Consider the following 21,619-nt stretch of genomic DNA (forward strand, 5'->3'; position numbering starts at 1 on the left):
AAAAGATTTCCACAGTACTGTTCATGTTCATAAAAAATATAGTAAATAAGTATTTTTATGTAATAAAAAACATAAACCCTAACCTTCACCTCAGCAATTAAAATAAAGCAACAATTCTACATAGTGAAACATAAAATTTCCTAAAAGTCAATTTGGATCATTTTGTTGGTCTTGATTTCATATGTTAGTCCTGGTATTCCCTGTATTTCAACACATTTCTGCCATGCAAATGTACAAAAGAAGCCTGCATACACACTGACAACTGCCAGCCTTGTCAGAAAACCTTCCTTTTTATTTTCCTCTCATCCCACTTCTACAATGCTGACGTTAAGTCGAAGCAGCTGCTTCCAGCTCCAACGCTGGGCTCAAAAAACACAGACGCTCATATCTGGTTATGAATGAAAAATTCTGCTCCATTCCTCTCATGGTTTTAACACTATCAGATTGAGACCTGCCCCATATTCTTGATGCTAATGGGGTTTATGTTTGAATAAAAAGCCTCAGAGATTTCTCTACACAAAAGACTAAACCCCCATGAATAAAATATCAGTGTCAGAATGAATTTTCATTGGCCTACAATGGCAAACAATATGGAGGGGGCTTATTAAGCTGTTCAGCTCACTGACACTTTGCAAACACAGCAGTTCATATGACGCAAATCTGAGTAAGCCTCGCAGTTTAATAAATTCTGATCTCTGTACAGTGGCTTTTGGTTAGTGATGCTGCTTTCAGACACTTATTATATTGTTATTATATTATTATATTGAAATTCAATTTCTGTCATATATATTTTTCATCAAATTTCTGTCAATCCCTGTCTTGTCTTGGCTAACTATGCTTATTGTCTGCTTGTATAGAAACTGTTTTACTGGACTTATCAACAGTTTCAGCTTCTGTTTGGTTTACTGTAATTTTCTGTTGGGTCACATATGTTTATATTTCACACAGTTGATTAAAATAATTAGAATATTGCTTTTTGAATGTATGGCTGACAAAAAAAAAATTCTTTTTTCCAGTTCGGGAAAAGCGGAAAAGTCTCTATGTCAACCATGTAAGTATCACCTGTGTGTTTATTTCTTTGTTTTTTCCCCACACACACAAACATACCCTGGAGATCAAAATTAGAGAAAAATTTATGAACTTGTAGTTTCCTATAACCTACATTGGTCAACATTTGAAGGATTTTTGTAAGGGGCACACCATGCCACTAGAAGAGTGCTTTACAATATAAGCAAGGTATTTCAACATAAAACCTTCATTTTGCAGAAAACGCAGTCTTCATAATTAGAGAACAGCAATGACTCTAGCAGAGAGTAAGATTACAACAAAATTTTCTGAAAGTTACAACAGTCACCAATCAGTAGGAAATGTACAGGCCGTTGCTTTGAATGACTTCAGGACATTACTAGTCTCTCACACTGCTCTGGTGTGATTTTTGTGCAGTCATCTTGTAGTCTCTTCCACAATCACAATCAGTGAGTGTTGTGGGTTGTGTGGTCATAACTTTGTCACCAAGGATTTTCCAGAGGTCTTCTATTGGGTTTAGATCAGGACTCTGGGCTGGCCATTTCGTTGTTTCAATGTTTTCAGTTTCAAGGAACCACTTTTCCTGTTTTGCTGTGTGACGGTGACATTGTCCTGCATGCCTGACTGAGTGATGAATGCAAAGAAGGAACCATGTGTTGTTGAAGAAGGTTCTGATACACACTTGCATTCACTCTGCCATGTAGCTGTATGAGAGGTCTAACACCTGCTGCCAAAAACATTCCCCAAACCATGACACTTCCTCCTCCATCTTTTTTTACATACTTTGGGTTCAATCTTTCCCAAGTTTGTTGATGAACAGAATGTTTCCTATCAGACACAAATAAACTGAACCTGCTTTCATCACTAATGTGAACTCTGGACCATGTTCCTCAGCTAGGTTTAGTCTAGCCTTTTGATTCTTTCTGCTAATGAGAGGTTTGGTCACTGCCGAGTGGGATTTCAGTCCAAATGCTCTTAAACGTCGAGACACTGTATGATGAGACAGATCCTTATTCTGTTCAGTGCTGAACTGGCAAGTAATTCCCGCTGCAGTGTTGAACCAATTACACATGGAGATTCTCCTTATTATCCTGTCCTTTCTTGCATTTGCCTTTTGTGGGTGACCAGCATTCTTGGGAGACTTGAATGAGTTTGTGATGTTGTAAAGATGCAATATTCTAGAAATCACAGGTTTGAAATGACTCACTTCTCCTGCCATGGCTGACAGGTTCACCCCTTTTGGCCTTCATCTGGACAGCCTTCTGCCAGAGGGTTTCAATCACTTTGGAATGGCTCACCATCTTGCAAAGTCAGGGAAAACTAGAAAGTTTTGCTTCCAGGTTTGTCAGATAATGAAGGAAATTAGCACCAGGTGCCAGATTTACACCAATAACTTTCAGGTATCTAAAAGTATTCTCTAATTTTGATCAGTGTTCTTTGTCAGTTGTCTCATTTAAGTTTTTTATACTGTGCTTTAGAATATCTACAGCTCATGAAATAAACTTAAAATACTGCTGATTTACTCCTGTTAGGATAAATTCACATTGGACTACATAGTGACAATGACATTTAGGAAATTGTGTGTTCTCTAATTTTGATCTCCAGTGTATAATTATTTATGTATATAACCAAATAGAGAATATAACTTAGCAACCATAACTGTAGAATCTAGGATTCTCTACAACCAAAAAGGTCTGCGAATCCAAGGTTTTTACATCCGTATGGAGTGGGGTTTTTTCCCCACTTCTTCAGATTGTGTGCTTAGTTTGAAGTAGCTGCTGTTGTCCTTTTCTGCTTTCTCTGATAACATGCAAGTTTGCATATTTGAGGTATTAACTCCAGGACTTTGCATTGGACAATGTCTGCACGCCAAACCAAAAGTAACACACATATTAACATGCATGCTGCAGACACCCCTAGAGTATGTGTGTGCAATGCAGCACAGCTGCTTATATTGTATATATATGTGTACATCTTTACATATTCAGGGCTTGAGGATAACAGAAAATATTGTGTGTGTGTTATTTATTCTTTCCCTAGCAACATCCATCTGGTCCAATGAGGCGCAAGTACAGCTCCTGCTCCACCATATTTCTGGATGATAGTACAGTCAGCCAGCCCAACCTCAAGTACACCATCAAATGGTGCGGTAACTTATCATTTCCCGGGCCAAAAATGTATGCATGACCTCATTTAAGTGTAGACATTTTTTAGAATCAAAATACAGGACCACAAAATACATTTTTCACTTTTTTATTTACAAAGTCCATCTGAAGTTTCCATCTTATATAATATGGCATGACATTTAGGAATTTATTCACATAAATACACTGATCAACCATGACATTATGAACACCGCTTTGTTTCTCGACTCACTGTCAATGACCAAGCAGGAGCTCTTTGTTGTGCTGCAATTACAAACTGGAGTCTCTTGCTCTGCATACTTTTAGCCTCATTTCACCCTGTTTTCAATCATCAGGGCCCCCACATAACAGGTGTGATTTGGGTGGTGGGTTATTCTCAGCACTGCAGTAAAGCTGACGTGGTGATATGTTACCGTGTCTTGTGCTTGTATGAGTGGATCAGACACATCAGAAGTCCTGGAGTTTTTAAAGCCCTCAATGTCACTGCTGGACTGAGAATAGTCCATCAACCATAAATATGCAGCCAACAGTGTCCTATGTTCATTGATAAAGGAATAGAGGATGATTAACTCAAACTGTGCTGCAACAGATGAGCTACTGTCTCTGACTTCTGTAAGGTGGACCAGCAAGTTCAGTGTGCCTAACAGAGAGACAGTGAATGGACACAGGGAACTGCTGCATCTGATACACTCGTACCAGAGCAACACACACTAACACAACACCACCACGTCTGTGTCACTGCAGCGCTGAGAATGATCCAAAGCCCAAATCATACCTGCTCTTTGGGAGTGGTCCTGACATTTGAAGAACATGATGAAAGGGGGCTTACAAAGTATGCAGAGCAACCAATGGACTATGGTTTTTAATTGTAGAACTACAAAGTTCCCCTGTGTGGTCAGTGAAGCTGAGAGAATGGACAGTGACTGTAGAAACAAGTAGGTGATCATAATGTTAAGGTCGATCGTTGTGTATATGAGGTAACAAAGTGGCTAAATCTGCTTAGTTATTCATCGCCTTGTTAAGATTCAGGAGTACACAAACGAAATGACATAAACAAATGTTTTGTTATTGTACTGAACTGCAACATATTTTAATTCCTGTCTGTGACACTGATAATTTGTGCTTCTGTGACCACTGAAAAGTTAAAATTGCCTGTACCATTTTTATGTAACATAGAGATCTGTCACAAAAAAATAATAATAATAATAATGTGTGTGTATGTTTATTTATTTAATGGGCTATATGTAAAGATGTATTTATTTACTTCTTTTTTGTGTTTGCAGTGTTGCTCTAGCCATCTACTACCACATAAAGAACAGGTATGGGTATATTTCTTTTGAGCATGTCGTTATTGTTATTCAGTCTCTTACCAACAGCAGGCAGATTAATACACTACTGCACTACTGTTATAGGCAGCATGACTAGCAGAGCCAATGTATGAGTTTGTGTTCCTGTTGAATGGACTCATGGGTAAGGCCAGTACCTCTCAGCAGCTGTGGGGCAGACTTCAAAGCCTGCCTTTTGGTCCTTCAGATAGCCCTGGAACTGGAATACTAAATGCCACACACTTTAGACCTGAGCCTCATGCAGTTTGGACACAGCATGGGATCAGGTCATTGATCACAGGCTGTGTGTGTGTGTGTTTGTGTTTGTTATTTATTGTACATCTGGGTACCCTTCTGGTGAGTTTGTGTAACTGATCTACTGAAAAGAGGGGTGTAAATCTCACCTTACAATGATTCAATTATGATTTGATGCTTCATAAATCTCCTAGTTTCAGTTTATTAGTAGGGCACCTGTTATTACCATTTGTGTTAGTAGAAACATTAGGACAGTTTATTTTTGGCCATATATTCCATTAGATATTACAAGAGATACCATAGGATTGTAGGCTGATGCTCTTGTCCAGTATTTTTAAACGTTTAATGATACCAATAATAATAATAATGCACATTTATATTATGCAAAACTTGGGACCTCCTTGACCTGGATTTGCACTGTGTAGATTCCTTTATTTCTGTAAGGATGCCAATTGCAGTGAAGTGAATACAATGCACAAATAATGTACTAATTAACCGACCCGTAATCACTGGGTGCAAGGCGGGAACTGACCCTGGAGGGGGCACCAATCATTTGCAGGGCAATACACACCCACACATACACACACACACACACACACACACACACACACACACACACACCTATGGACACATTTAAGTAACCAATCCACCTACCAACGTGTGTTTTTGGATTGTGGGAGGAAACCGGATCACCCGGAAGAAACCCATGGAGACACAGGGAGAACACACCAAATTTCTCACAGTCAGTCACCCAGAGCAGGTCTGACCCAGGACTCTGGAACCCTGTGACAGCGACACTACTTGTTGCGCCACCATGCCACCATTTTTCCTTGATGTAACTCAATGAATTCAGTGACATTATTTTTTATTCTAAGCAAAAAGTACCAACAAATGACAAAAGAGCGGGAGACTGATTGAATTTAGAATTACAAAAATATGCTACACAAAAATGCTTTAAAACTTATTTGTACACCTTATAAATGTGTAAAATTATCAATATTGGTAGCAAGACATATATACGCTAAAATATTGCCTACCAGCATCAGCCTAAATATTCCTGTCAATATTTACTGATGCGCATCATATATATTGTCTAAGTTACTTTTACTCCTGGACCCCTTGGCTTCTCATCTTAGCCCTGTGGGAGGATTGGTGGATACCCCATTTTTAAATTTTGGTTGGAAAACTGTGTTAATTTTTCACTGGAAGCTATTATCATCAATTATAATTGATTTCCTTGTTCCAGAATCAATGCTGGTGTATATCTAATTTCAGATTGATGCATTACGTGCATCATTACTGAACACATTTCAAACTGCCTTCTATGTACCAGTGTTTGGAAGGAGTTTCTGTGTGGTGCATATGTAGTGTGCATTGAAGAAACCCCTAACCTAGATCTCTTGTTTTTTGTTATTTCAGAGATGTGGATGGGCGAACGCTGTTGGACATTTTCGATGAAAAGCTTCACCCTCTGTCTGTAAGTCATGCACAGATAACGTAAAATTAAGAAGGCAAATATTCACTTGCTCACAATAGCATTTGCTAATCATTATCATGATATCGGCCTCTAATCTTCCAATATGGCTGAATCCTGTGATATGCAGATCTTGCATCTATGCATATTCGTATCAATCAAAGATGAGTGAATCACATCAAAAGCAAATGTATAAATCACAAATATTCATCAAAATAATTACATGATAACTAGAAATATATATTTTAGGGTTAGATCTAGAGTGATGCAATTATTCATGATTTAATCATTTAACAGTAATCATTATATATATTTTTTCAAGAAACCAGACACTGCACTAGCAACAAAAGGGATAAACTAAGAACAAAGAATGAAATATACAGAATACATAAAATGAATGAACTACAATGAAATAAAATATATATTAAAAAATTCCAGATCAGCCTCACCCATAAGTTAATATGAAAAGCCAATAGTAGCAGTATATTCACAACATACTCCTCTGTCTTTTCTGTAAAGTCCTAATGCACAGTTCATTGACTTTTTTGCAGAAGTCTGAGGTTCCGGCAGATTATGACAAACATGATCCAGAGCAGAAGCAGATCTACCGCTTTGTCCGCACACTCTTCAGTGCTGCTCAACTAACGGCTGAGTGTGCCATCGTCACACTGGTAAGTCGCAAGTCACACGATACTGGAAATGTAAATTTGGGGAGGGTTTTTTTTTTTTGGGTGGGAGGGGTATTTTTTCACCATTTGGTCATTGCTTGTTCCACCTGTTAGCTATGACACTATGTTGCTCCAAGCTGGGAATGTGAAACTACCAATGTTCTTGTACTACTGCAAATACAATGCCACTGGTCAGATGGACAACACACTTGGCGGGGCACTAATATATATATATATATATATATATATATATATATATATATATATATATATATATATATATATATATATACACACACACACACACACAATCTTTTAATTTGATGATTATGGTGATAACTAATGAAAACCTCAAATTCATTATCTCACAAAATTAGACTATTGTGAAAAGGTTCAATATTGAAGACACCTGGTGCCACACTCAGCTAATTAACTCAAAACACCTGCAAAGGCCATTAAATGGTCTCTCAGTCTAGTTCTGTAAGCTGCACAATCATGGGGAAGACTGCTAACTTGACAGTTGTCCCAAAGGAATCAAATTTTCCATTTCATTCTATATATAGAGAGTGAGAGAGAGAGAGAGATGGGTAGATGGGGTGAGGCGCAACATCCAGATGTAGTTATGTTCTTTGAAAGTAAACACACAGTTTCTTTAATGAAGTTAACAATTCCTTTTGAGGATGCTGTATATTAAGCTTTAGAGAGAAAGAAGCTGATGTATGCAGACTTGGTGGCTGAGGTAGGAGAATTCGGGTGGCAGGCAGATTTAAGACCAGTGGAAAAAGGTGTCACGGGATTTGTAGCCAAGTCTGCCACATCCCTGCTTGTGCAGTTTGGCTTTCAAGGCAGAAATCTAATGGCAAATGTGAAGGAGTTATCAGAAGTAGCTGAAAGGGCTAGTCAGTGGTTGTGGATAAGGAGAGCACAGACTACTTGGGGAAATGCACTGTAAATGTGGAATGGCTGAGGTGTATGGTCTTTTACGTTCATGAAACGCTAGGCAGGTGTGTGGGGTGTTGTCATGTTACTGTGTTTGTTGGTGAGGTATTATGTAAAGCTCATATGGAACTGGTGACACTGAGCATGCATTAACAGTGCCAGTGGGGCTAGGTACTGCCTTAGTCACCAGGAAAGCCTTAATAGTCTATGAAAGGTATTTTACATCTTATCCTGTGAATAATTATCATTAGTCTGTTTAAATTGCATGGTAATTGTAAATGTCAGGTGTTATTTATATAAATCCTGGTGTGTGAATGAATGTCTATGTGTGAGCCCAGATATGGATTGGCGCTCTGTCCTGGGTTAAACCCTAGTGCCCGATGCAGTCCTCCAGGTGGACGGTCGTTTCTGGTTGAGAGTACGCTGTGCGCGTTTGGCTGCCGCTTCTCGCCAGTGTGTGTGTGTGTGTGAATTGAGCGTTCTGAGCAGTGTAGATTGTAAAGCGTCCTTGGGTGTCTAGAAAGGTGCTATATAAGTGTAACGATAATAATAATAATAATAATAATAAAAATAATGAATAAAAAAAAAAGAAGTACAAATATGTAAAGTTGTCAAAACCAAATGTCAAAATTTTGGGGTGGCTTCCCAGACAGAGATTAAGCTTAGTCCTGAATAATATTCTCCATTCGATGTAAAATCACATTCCAAATGCTGTGTAGTACAGGACTAGGATTAATCCCTGTCTGTGAAACCACCGTTATTTGAGCCAAACAACAGAACGTAAATGGACAGCCAGCCAAACACCTTCATAACCTTTTAAGGTGATAGGTCTGGAACTTAGAGCAAGGAACTTGAAACTGACAAACCTGACTTAGATTTAGACACACAAGGAAATGTAGGTACATAATATTAAGTAATACATATTTAGATATGTTAATGTTGATCCGGGTATTCATTTCCATTCACTAATGGCCAATGTGCTTTTCCTGTTATGTTTTTTGTATTTTCCCCCTTCTATGTCTGCTAAATGCCATTAAAAATATGCGATAAATGTGTATGTCCAGCATATTTGTGATTGTGGCAATACTTCTCAGTTAATTGGGAGGTTTTTGCAGGCTAATCACCAATCACAGCAGCACTCCTTCATGACTGTTAAAAGGAAATTGCGTGTGGAAATATATACAGTAAATAAGTGTTTTTATAGTCTAGCACATGCCTGTGAAACACACGGTTGACAAGTTACTAAGATGGAATGGTGTTCACGTTTTAATGGAACACTGGAGCAGCTGTTCTTCTCAAATGGCTGTGGGTTTTGTGGCTGGAAAAATGAGCTCATTTTAGTATGTAGTCGGTTAAGGCACTTCCAGTTAGTGATACAGACATGATCCTGGATCAGCTTCTCATTATATATGTGCTCCTTTACTGGAAAGACCACAGCTGTGTGCATGTGCATGTGTGAGTGTGCACATGCCTATGCGTGTGTGTGTGTGTGTGTGTGTGTGTGTGTGTGTACTTAGGGTGTTGAAGAGTAAGATTATTGTACAGTAGTACTTGACCCAAACTACTGAGTGTTATATTTGCTGTTGAAATACCTGCTAAATAGGACTTGTAATGCTTATGGTACAGTATGGATTCATAATATGCTCCACTGACATTTATAATGGAGTGTAGAAGGTGACTTTTGGGGCTTGATTCTGATGTATATGAGACTGGTTCTTTTTCACATCAGAATTTTTTTATTATTGTTATTGTTATAACAACAGCGTTTGCAAAGATGTTTCTTTCCAAGTGGGACTGACAAATTAATTAATTAGTTACATTGTAATGATCAGCTCAAAAGGGACAGTGATATTTCACATTATTAGATACAGTATAGAGTGTGTAAACAGGCAGACCTTCATAATGTAATGTCTTGTGCAGATGTAAATGCCAGGCTAGTATTTAAACTTGTAACTTATGGGAGTGGTTTTCCAGACAGGGATTACTATTCCTGGATTGTGCAGCATTTTGAATTGTGATTTTACCATTGAAAGGAGGATATAGTCCAGGACTAAGCTTAATCTCTGTTTGGGAAATGAGTTTATTTCAGGGAAGGTTTTCAGTGTTTTTGTTTTTTGTTTATTTGTTTTAATCTTTGATTTGTTAATTTCCTTGAACATAAATTGAAAAGACACAAAGAATTGATTTTTTTTAAAGTTTCCATTGACCTCTTTTGTTTTTTAAATATAAACAATTTTTGAATTTGATGTCTGCAAAACAGAAGTATGTTTGACACTTTGTTACATAACCTTTCAAGTAGAATGGTTGCCCATTATTGCTTAGTAAGAGACTTCAGCTGTTCAACAGTTAATGGTCACCATTGTCTAGTTCTTCTCTTCATGATGCACCATAGGAGACAGAGCTGAGCAAAGAGATTGATGTCTGTTTTTCCTGAAAACAATCGGTAAGGTGGCTTATCTGACAACAACGCATATTTCCATCCTTTTGTATCATGTGAAATTAGATAGGCCCAGGGAGCATTTCTGTATTGAGTTAATGTATGGCTTGCTCCTTGTGTTTTTCTGAAGTACCCCTGACCCCATATGACGGTATTTTTCACAGCAGCAATAGTATCTAAGTGCAGTGCTGTCTAGAGGCTTGAAGGTCACTCATATTGATATTTAAATAAGTAAATAAATAAAATTAAAATATCAGTGCATTATTTGGAAATTAATTGTTTGTAGAATACAGGGAATTTTGCAGTTCTGGCATATGGCAGTGTAATATGCTGTTTTTTTGTCCCTGTTTTGCAGCCTGTGTGTGTCTATGTTGTTGTAAATATCTAACACTTTATCCTGTATTAGACCGTATGCTAATTAGACAGCACACTCATGCAGGTGGTGAGGATCTGAATGGCTTTCCCTAGTGATAATTAATAAAAACGTTTTCTTCATGTTTTACTGCTGTTCCCATATCTTTCTTCATCTCAACAATACACCCACCCACTAGCCAATTATAAATCTCCAGCAATCCTACAGTGTTTTACTCTTTGAACCTCATGAAAGCTTAGAATTAGCCACAGGATAGCCTGTGATATTCATTTATGCATCCAGCAGAATGTCTTATCCAGAGCAACTTACAATAGCTTACAAAAAGCTTAAAGATGTATTCAAATGTTGGGTTATAAATCTGAACAAAGTCGTATTTAATAGAGATTTTCTTTTAACCACAGTAACAGTCTGTACTCTTCTAGGAAGCCTTTACACTAGATATTTGAAAATAACTAGAACATGTGAGGATTTTATGGCATTTACTTACAAGGAGCTTTAATGTGGTCAGGCACTGATGTTGGTTGATTAGGTTTGGATCATATAAAATACATAAAAATTTCACCGTTCTGGATCTCTGCAGGACCACTACATAGCCGTTATGATTTGGGTGGTGGATCATTCTCAATGCTGCAGCGATGTGTTTGTGTGTTTTGATGGTGTGAGTGGATCAGTGTTCTTTGAGTTTTTACATACTGTGTCCTACTCACTCTCCACGCTTTTAGGTTGTGTTCACACAGCAGGTAAAATTGGCCCATATACGATTTGTTTCTTCATATGTGTGTCAAATGTGTGACAGAGTGATCAGCAAAAATTGCACCGAATTGGACATTTTAAAATCAGATTTGCACCACTTTGGTATGTGGTGCTGAAATCTGATCCATATCCGATCTGTGGCAATGTAACTTTGTCGGAATGGCCTGATCGGAATTAGTGTGACTTTTACGTCACTCCAGTCATTGAGATTGATCTGTGGACTCGGGTCCAAAGAATTTTCATTTTGAGGTGTTAATTACATGCATAAATTCTGGTCAAAGCTTTTTCTTTTTGTGAAAAGTATTGGGAAACAAAAAATGTGTGAAATGACTCAATTCACATTCCTGTCACATTTTTTATTAGAAAATGAAACTCAGATATAAAATAGGTGTTAAATGTTTTATAAACAAACACAAGATGAACTTCCTTCTTAGTAGTTTTTTTTTTTATCAGTTTTATATTTTTCGATGTCGGTATAAACACTGCTTAAATATGGATTAGAGAAATATTAAACTCATTGTCGCTTATGTGCTATCTGGTGGTGTGCAAGAGATGCGGCAATATTGATTCCATTCAAAAACAAAAGTGCTTTGGATGGAACAGATGGACATTTCTTTCTGTTAGAGAATGAAGCATCATCCTTTTGCACATATAGGTCAATTTAGGAGCATGATCTGTTCAGACTGATGTCAGATATAGGTCACATTTTATAAACAGTGTGAACAGCAGAACAAAATAAAATCATAAAATCAGTTTTGGGACACTTATACCTTCTGTGTGAAGGCATCCGAAGACGCACCTACGCTCGTTTGTCCACATTGTAGATGTAAAGTCAAAGACAGTAGCTCATCTGTTGCTGCACTGGTTTTGTTGGTCACCCTCTAGTCATCCATCAGCAGATTGCAATGTATATTTGGTTAGATATTTTTGGTTGGTGGACTATTCTCAGTCCAGCAGTGACACTGAGGGCTTTAAAAACTCTAGCAGTGCTGTGTCTGATCCACTCGTGCCAGTGAAGTGCACAATATCATCACCGCCACATCAGTGTCACTGCAGTGCTGAGAATGATCCTCCACCCAAATAATACCTGCTCTGTGGTGGTCCTATGGAGGTCCTGACTATTGAAAACAGGGTGAAATGGGGATAAGAAAGTATGCAGTACAGCAGGTGGTCTACAGCCTGTAATTGTAGAATTATAAAGTGCTCCTGTGTGGTCAGTGTGTATAATAAAACAGATGATGATTTTAGATACAATGTACAGGTTCCTAATCCATTGATTGTTCAGTGTAGACTCGGTGGGTGCATAATTTGGCATCTATTTAAAGCAAAATTAAGCTGGCAACACAGAATCTGCTGTGTCAATAGACGTGTAAGATGGGAGAAATAAATATATTTTTTTTCCATTATATCCCCCTCCACTCAAAATCCCCACACTGGCGGCTCTATTTCTGGTGACCTAAAAAGCCATGTTATATGGATGTCCTTCTACATACAAATGGAGTAGAGGAAATGTATTTTCAAGTGCAGGTTTTTCCAATGAGAACAATGACTCATCATTTTTTAACCCCACCTGATTTGGAAAAACTCATTCATGTCTTTGTTACACTGTGGCTGCATTATTGTAATGCACTGTATCTTGGAGTCAACAAGACATCTCTTACTCACTACTGCTTCAAAATTCTGAGCCTTGATATTTACCTGTTTTAAAAAAAAGGTATTCCCCAAATTACCACCTTTATTAATCCATAAAAATGTTTTCTCAATGCTCTTTCTGCATAGGTCAGATTCTCAGTCACTGCTGTTTCATGTACTCGGCTTAGAGTGTGCCTTGGCTATGTGCTGGTAATCTGTTCTAAAGCAAAGCTCAAAACTCATTTCTGATGATTGACAAATGTTAGATGTTGAATAATTTATGCAAACTAAGGACTGGATGTGATATTGTTGATTTGTCATGTGTAAATGAGACAGTGGACTCTATATTCTAATGGGCTGTATAAATACATTAAATTTCCTTGATTTTCTTCCTTCAAATCATGCTTTATTATGCAACCTTGTGTCCTGTTTCCTCCCACGGCCCAAAAAAAAAACATGTTGGTAGGTATATTGGCTACTCTAAAGTGTCCATAGGTGTGAGTGAGTGTGTGTCGCCCTGTGAGGGGACTGGCACCCCCTCCGGAGTGTGTTCCTGCCTTGCGCCAAGTGATTCCGGGTGGGCTCCAGACCCACCGTGACCCTGAATTGAAGAAGTGATTATAGATAATGAATGAATGAATGAATGCATGAATGAATGAATTATGCAACCTTCTGCCACAAAGGTTCATCAGTTTGTTTCGTAATATGGCATAATATATCCCCTCATCATGAAGCTTTCTCTGGGAAATGAAAGAAAGGTATTGTCTGTGACTTAAAGAAGCTTTGAGCAAAATGTGTTCAGACAGAGAATTGTATTCAGTTGTGAATTCTGAATAACAGCATTAAAGCCGAAACACTAGAACTTTGTAATCCAGTGAAAGTCATGAGGCTGTTTTTTGTGTTCTCTGTTAACATCAAATGGCATACGCGTTATCCATTAGCCTGGTAAGTGGCTCCAGGCTGGGATCCAAGAGTGGTCAAGCTTAATTTAATCAAATCAATCTCTGTTGGCAGAAAAGGCTGTTTAAACATGAAATGAATAGAATGTGATTTAATTAGTATGTGATTGGACTATCATATTTAGTCATTTAACCAATATATTATTTCTTTTATTGGTCTTTCATTTAGTTCACTGCATCAGTTAAAACTGTTCTTTAGACTTCTTTAAAAATGTTTTGCTTCATTTTGATTTATTTGAATTAAACAAAGAAAAGCAAATGATTGTCTGTGTTCTTCAGAACTTATCAGCAAAATGTAAAAATTGAGCCGATGAGAAAGGTCCTTGACCTAGAAGTACTCTGTTCTTCATTATGACCTTTTTACATTTAATATACTGGTGGTAATAAAAACACCAAAACCACAAAGGCTCTTTTTGTTGATCTGCACAACCGTGTTTCCATATTTACAGGATCTACAGTTGTTTCTGTTACTGTCTGAACCTTGGCTTGAGGTATGAGGTCATTCACCAGACCTCCCACACTCATCTGTATCATCATCATCTTCCTCTGAATCTGTCTCACAAAATCAATGTCGACAACTGAGCTAACACATTTTGCACACAAAGACTTTTGGAAAACAAAAAATAAATGTTTGTTTCATAAAAATGTTCCTTTATGGTGTAACGCAAATATCAGTTCACACACGTAGAGCTTTTTTTCCCCCCACTTCTCATAGATTTGCTTTATCTTCTGATGAATGACACACACTCTCCCTAACTTGACGCAAGGGGGAGATAGAAGGGGCTTTTATTAATTAGCTGGGCTCTAAGTAACGTGCAAACTGAGTGTATAGGGTTGTTCAGCTCTGATGACAGCCCTGACATCACGGTTGTTCTGTTCTGAAGTGTGTTCTTCTGTTTCATTGTCAATCATCAGCTGTTTAAATGCTGCTGGGATGACTTGCCTGGTTCAGTGATAGAATGAAGTCAAGGCCAGTAAACATGCACACACAGCACCTGTCTGTAAAGCTCTGTAATGGCAGCCTCTTTATTGTTGGACTTCTACCTAATAATCCTGTTAAATGTCTGAGTGTGTTTGAGTGGTACTCACTCTCTTAACAGTCTCATTAAGCAGCTATGTATCATCTCCTGTTTAACCTGTCAGAACCGCTATCGACCCAGTTTATGGAGACAGTTCTTTTGTTGACAGTGCTTTGGGAAATTTTGTTTAAGACACAGGAAAAAAATCAAAACCACTTGAATTAGAGCTTTTGCAGATCCCAATAGTTCTTTCTTTCTTTCATTCATTCATTCATTCATTCATTCATTCATTCATTCATTCAGCCCTGGCAGAAATCAATACATGCTTAGTGCAGCTCACCCAAGTGCGAAGCGAAACAAAACAAAACCATCCTAGTGCTTTCATCACTGTGTTCAGTTTGCTCTGGTCACGATTTTCCTTCCTGCTGATGACCTGCCCATGGGGTTTTTATATGTCATTTATCACACCGACTTCAAATGTGCACCAAATAGCACCCCCCAGAGTTAAATTTTAGCAGTGCATATGAGCTGCACTTCAAGCTGAATCCAGGCTATTCTGTAAACACACACACAAATACACACCAACTATATGCAACCCCCAAATGCCTGCCTAGCTCCACTGACAGAGGAGGAATTGATTGTAATTAGAGAAGGAATATTTGACCCTAGCTGCATAACAATGAAGGGAGACTGCGCTATTATTGGATTTATCTCTAAAAGCAATGTAACTAGAATTCTTGTCATTTCTGTGTGGATATGTATGTATGCCTGTGTAGTCTCAGTTTCAGTCTAAAAAAAAAATTTTAATGCTCTGCCTTTGTAGGAAAGACGGATAGGGTAACCTGTCTTGTCGGAAGCTTCTAAGTGGCCCATGCTTTGAGTTCTTTTTATAAAGCCTGGGTTTTTGATTCTTAAAACTGAATGAACAAGGTTAATTTCCTTGACCGTACGCTTATAGTTAGGCTTGTGAGGATCTTATTACATGTACAGTGCTATGCAAAAGTCTTAGGCACCTAATATTTTATTATTTAAAATGCTTTATCTTGTCAATTAATGAGGTGCTTGTATAAATTATGTAAATATAATTAGAATATGGAACAGCCTTGGCCTATTGGTTAGAGAACCAGGCTTGGTACCAGAAGGCACATCCATGGCTGAAGTGCCCTTGAGCAAAGTACTGAACCCCCAAGTGTTTTTTTTTTCTATTTTCCCCAATCCAGTGTTAACTGCTCAGATAAATGGGCATAAAAACTAGTGATTTAAAAAAAATCCATAATACGTATCTATGTTCAGTTAATTCTCAGCCATACAGCTATTAAACGCATTGTTCACAATTTTATTTTAAAAACACAGAATTTTTTATAGAATTCAGAACATGTTTCCTCACCATTTGCTTGCGCTCCAATTTGCCTGTGTACAGAAAACTGGTCTAATGTGTTTACAAAGCCCTAGTGTCAGTAAACGAAAAAAACAAAGTGGCTCGGTCAGACATGCTAGACTTTCTCTCTCTCTCTCTCTCTCTCTCTCTCTGCTCTCGGCAGAGAAACAGCTGAACGAGAACTCCAAATGAAAAGAGATGAGGATATATGTGGATTGACTACTCCAAAGTGTCTGTAGGAGTGAGTGAATGTGTGTGATGCACTGTGAAGGACTGGAGCCCCCTCCAAGGTGTGTTCCTGCCTGTGATTCCGGGTAGGCTCCGGACCCACCACTACCCTGAATTGGATTAGTGGTTACAGACATTGAATGAATGAATGAATGAATGAGATGAGGATATTGTTTTATTCCTGCTCCTTGGGTAGGTAAAAATGATATATTCTTGCTGTTTCAGATTATTTAGGTTGGATTCTTCTCTAAAATAGGGAGAGCGCTAAATGCATTAAAGTAAAAACAGACCAAAACCAAACAACTCGAGTTACAAAGTAATTCCTGTGGTGATTCAAATAGTACATACAAACTTAGAGACAAGTTAAATTTCAGCCACATACCATCAGTCATTTATCTCCTCAAACATATACTTCCACCTTTAAAGATGCAGAGGTTCTGAATTTAAACAAACCAGAGAGAACTGCAGTTCCCCACAAATGTAGATGTTCCCTTTAAGGGCAAGTTATTCATTTGTCAGCCTCAGGAAAATTCACAGAGAACACCAACAACTCGACTTTACAACCTTCTTTAATGTTTCTGTTGTTTTTATTTTTTCAGTACATTTTCATGACCTCTGAGCATTATTCAAGACCCATAGTTTTAGGTTTATTATAGACATGGTTCATATGAATGACATTATATTCTAATGTGGTATAGTATGTTGTGTGTCTGAGAATCTCATTCTACTTCAGGCTCATTTCTGAAGCTTATATGGTATCAAGTTCAGCTTATTCAGTGGTGCAGTCTCACCCTCATCTTTTTCTGTGTGCATGACTTATTGCACAATGCTGATATTGTTCATATCTCACGCTCTGTTTGTGAACTCCAGTGTTTATACATTCCGAAGCCAGTGGTCCTTAAAGGAAACATCTATGATTGTAGGGAAACTATGTTCTCTGGTTTGTTTATGCCAAAATCTCTGCATGTTTTAAGGTGGAACGGTATGTTTGAGGTGGAAAAATTACATGTTTGTACGTGCATAAAGAAGAATTTATCTGTAAGTTTTTATTCTCTGTTTGAATTACCACAAAATCTCATTTGTAATTTGAGTCTGTGTTATAGAGCAGTATCCTCATCTCGGTTCATGCTTTTCAACATTTGGAGGGCTCTTCATTGGCTACAAATCTCAAAAAAACTGTTTTTTCTGCTGTGTCTAGCATACCAGACAGAGGCACTATAATTTTACCCATTTACAGACACCGGAGCTTCATAAACACATTAGGCCGGTTTCAAGCACACAAACAGACTGGAGAGCTAGTAAATGGTGAGGAAACATCCGCAGAATTTTATAAACTGTTTTTTTTTTTTTTTTTTTTTTAACATCATGAACATATCTTTTAAAGAGCAATAGTTCAAGGAAAATTCCATTTGCACAAGTCCTCCTTTCCACTTGAAACCAGAATTTAGTCAGTCAAAATTTGGTCAACATTTAAAGCCTGAACTTTGTTTATTTAGTTTTGCTCTGGAGCAAGGACATTCTGTTTTGTAAACATAGACAAAGATGTGCCATAAAGATTAAAAAAAAAGACAGAAGCCTGGTTTTTGTTTTTATGTTTAGTTTGATTGAGAATACTTAGTATCCATATTGTTATGCAAAGGTTTAAATCCGAAATGTTTTATTGGAACTGTGTAACAATGCTCTTTTGAATTTTGGAACAAAGTGGTGAGCCATGATCAATCTTTGCTGGCAAAGTCTGAGCCTTTGGTAGATGCTCATTTGATAGTTTTTATAGTCATAGTACAATGTTTCTAAATGGTGTAAATCCAATTCTCTGTAAACTTTTAACTTTGATTTTGTCCCTTTGGTTTTGGGGTTTGTTGGGTATATATTTTTGCAAAAGAAAATGCATCTATTTATTTCATTTCATAAGATACAGGCCATTTTTTACCTCTTATTTTAAATTTAGCAAATAAACACCATAAAATATACAACTGTCTATTAAAATGTGAAGAAATATTTTTCCACTCAAGAATATGTTCTTAATTTTAACAAAACGTGTCATTTAACTTTATAAGCTTGCCTGAGTATGATTGTCCTCAGAGCCCGAGTGGCTAATCGGGAGATTCGGGAGGATTCCCGATTGGACAGCTCATGTCAATCTTGAGTTTGGGCAGGTTGGATGGGAAAAATTACTTTTACAGTTATCTAATCGTCTTCTTGCATTCATCCTCCATTCATTTTACAGCGCAGCCCCTACATCACAGTAGATGGAGTAGAGGGAATTCTCCTCTCCCAAATGTTTAAGTTGGTTGGGCCCACGAGTCTATAGCCATAGAATAGAGCAAAATGTCAGTTGGTTATAGAGGGCAGGAAGAATGGAGCCAAAAAGCAAAAAGCTAGCTGCTGTTTCATTTATTCAGATTTCTCCTCCATGGAAAAAAGTAGGCCAGGTTTGGGCATGAAACTCCTGGGCTGAAAATGGGGCCCATTCCGGCTCTGATTGTCCCCACCTCGCCAGTCAATCAATCAAACAATCAAAATTTATTTGTATAGCAAATACAGCAAAGCAGCTTTACAGAATTAGTAACCCGTAACAGACCCATAAATTCAAGCAGGCCCAGGCCCAGGCACAGTTCAACATGCCATGTCCAGGCACAGTATGGAGCAATCACACTAGTTAAATGATGTGGACCTTGGGGGTCAAACATGTAAAAATTGCCATGTAATCCTGCAAATGAATTTCAGTTTCCCACTCATGCACAAAATGCAAATGAATATTAAACTCTTCTTTTTGCATTTGCAGTCTGATAAACTAGTATTAAGGCGATCAATAGCATGTATATATACACACACATGTCCATTTCTAAGCATTCCTCTGTCCATTGAGCATTTGTTAAAATCACAGGTTTGGAGAGTAGGAGATTTCTTAGAGCTTTTTAAACACAAACCTTTGATTAAAACAAGGAGCTATGTTTAAATTGTTTACATTACCCTCATAGCTTCAGTGTATTGGCTGAAAAACTGCACTGATTAAATTGTTTTGATTCGCTCCCTAAAGACATGTTACTAAGTTGTAACCTGTTCTACTGAAAATGGGTTTTGGGCAGCTGTGTCTATGCTCCAAGTACAATCTATTTCAAGGCACCTGTATTCTTGGATAGGTTTCACACACTTCAGACGATTTAACCTACTGTTCTAGAGAGAAGGGCAGAGGTGAGGAATCAAGTGCTGGCTCTGGTTTTTCACCTCTACTAAATTAGCCCTTGGGGTTTTATACTGCAGTTGTAAGCAATGATATTGAGTCTGGTTGTAGCTGGAACAAAGTTGTACATAGAACATTTATGAGGCTGCTTTCAAAAATATGGTGAAGAGGGTCACCACAGATGGTCTACAGTCTGTAGTTGTAGAACTACAGAGTGCTTCTGTATGGTCAGTGGAGCTGAGAGAATGGACAGTGGGTGTAGGAGGTGGGGTTTTTGTTATGGCTCATTTAAATAAATTTTGATTGATGTCCAGTTTGAGCAGGTAAACTTATTTCTGTTCATATTCCAAGAACACTTATTTTGCATATTCATGGGAATGTCTGTCTTTCTCCTGCACCACCTTGTCAGCAAACACATTGCTGCAGTGTTGAGCATGCTGCATCAGTGTGTGTGAAACTGTAAAAACTGTATCAGCATTACACAGTGTGTAAATTTTTCTCTGAGCCATAAATAGTTCAGATACAAGACGGGATCATTTTTAAAGCCTCATGCTTTCAGTGTGCCAAAGCTAACCGTGTTGAAAACCCATACTGCTGTTTACACCTTGTTCCATTATCTAATTTCAGTAAATAAGACATGTCTTGAACACACAAAAAGCCAGGTGTGAAAATGCAAACAAGTCCCAGGACTTGAGGTTTTCTAAGGAGATTTTACAGCTGTGAATGCACAGTTGAATATTTGCCTCCTTTAAGTAGCTGAATACAGTTGTTAAATGAATGTGAATGTTAAAGTGTTGTCTGCAAACTTTAGGATATAGATGTGCATGTCCCCTCAAATAGAACCATATAACCACTGGTTAGTGATCAGTGTGTAGGGTATTTTGGGACTAGGAGTGATTTGGGTCAGGTATGTGTGTGTGGTTTAGTTGACCTGTTTACCCACTGACCATATGCATGTAGCTAAGCAAACGCACTTTGTTGGCATCCAGTAATTGGGATTTAAATTTGAATACAGTGTTAAAACACATGAAACACTAAAGCATGCCTATAAGTTATAAAAAATGTATCTTTTATCTCTAGTCATTTAAACATGCTTCAGCAATCATATGTGGAGCTTAAGTTAAGTAAAGGTTAAACTGCATCTATTATTGTAGTTTAATTATAATTATATATTTATCATATAATTATATATAATAATAATAACTGTTTATAATTATGTTAAATAAAGTAATATAGTCCCCCCTCCATGGTGTGTTCCCGACTTGTGCCCAATGATTCCGGGTAGGCTCTAGACCCACAGCGACCCTGAACTGGATAAGGGGTTACAGACAATGAATGAATGAATGAATGAAAATTATATACTGTAATTTGTTTTTTTATTATTTCATAAATTTCCCCCACATTAATTAACAAAGTCTCTTAAAATTTGCAAGGATCCTTTGCAATATATCCTTTTATATTTACACATTTGGTATCTGCTAATATTCGCTGTAAATGGCTCTGATTCTAATTTATTCTTTGTACTAGTTTTATTTGCTTGGTATTTCCAGACATCTCTTCCTCACATCTCTTACATCCTTTTTTCCACTCAGGTGTATTTGGAGAGGTTATTGACCTATGCTGAAATTGACATCTGTCCTGCTAACTGGAAGAGAATCGTTCTGGGAGCCATTCTGCTGGCGTCTAAAGTGTGGGATGATCAGGCTGTGTGGAATGTGGACTACTGTCAGATCCTCAAAGACATCACTGTGGAAGATATGTGAGTGCACCTGTGTGTGTTTATGTGTAGCCACTGTGTGTTTGTGTGTGCTTTAAAGTGTCTTGA

At 37.8% G+C, this 21,619-nt stretch overlaps 1 protein-coding gene across 4 annotated transcripts in view; it reads left to right on the forward strand.

The window, feature by feature from the left end:
- Positions 1-21,619, forward strand: part of ccny (cyclin Y) — a 95,023-nt gene that overhangs the window by 60,800 nt on the left and 12,604 nt on the right. For all 4 annotated transcript variants that reach the window (XR_010804346.1, XM_066682908.1, XM_066682909.1 and 1 more), the window contains 6 exons: positions 1,017-1,051; positions 3,067-3,170; positions 4,454-4,489; positions 6,170-6,227; positions 6,776-6,895; positions 21,387-21,553. Coding sequence is in view for 3 of the 4 variants with exons in the window: in XM_066682908.1 (XP_066539005.1) it covers positions 1,017-1,051; positions 3,067-3,170; positions 4,454-4,489; positions 6,170-6,227; positions 6,776-6,895; positions 21,387-21,553 (520 nt within the window). In the remaining variant the exon portion in view is untranslated. The remainder of the gene's footprint in view (positions 1-1,016; positions 1,052-3,066; positions 3,171-4,453; positions 4,490-6,169; positions 6,228-6,775; positions 6,896-21,386; positions 21,554-21,619) is intronic.

This window comes from Hoplias malabaricus, chromosome 10, assembly GCF_029633855.1.
Source record: "Hoplias malabaricus isolate fHopMal1 chromosome 10, fHopMal1.hap1, whole genome shotgun sequence".
Classification (NCBI taxonomy): Eukaryota; Metazoa; Chordata; class Actinopteri; order Characiformes; family Erythrinidae; genus Hoplias; species Hoplias malabaricus.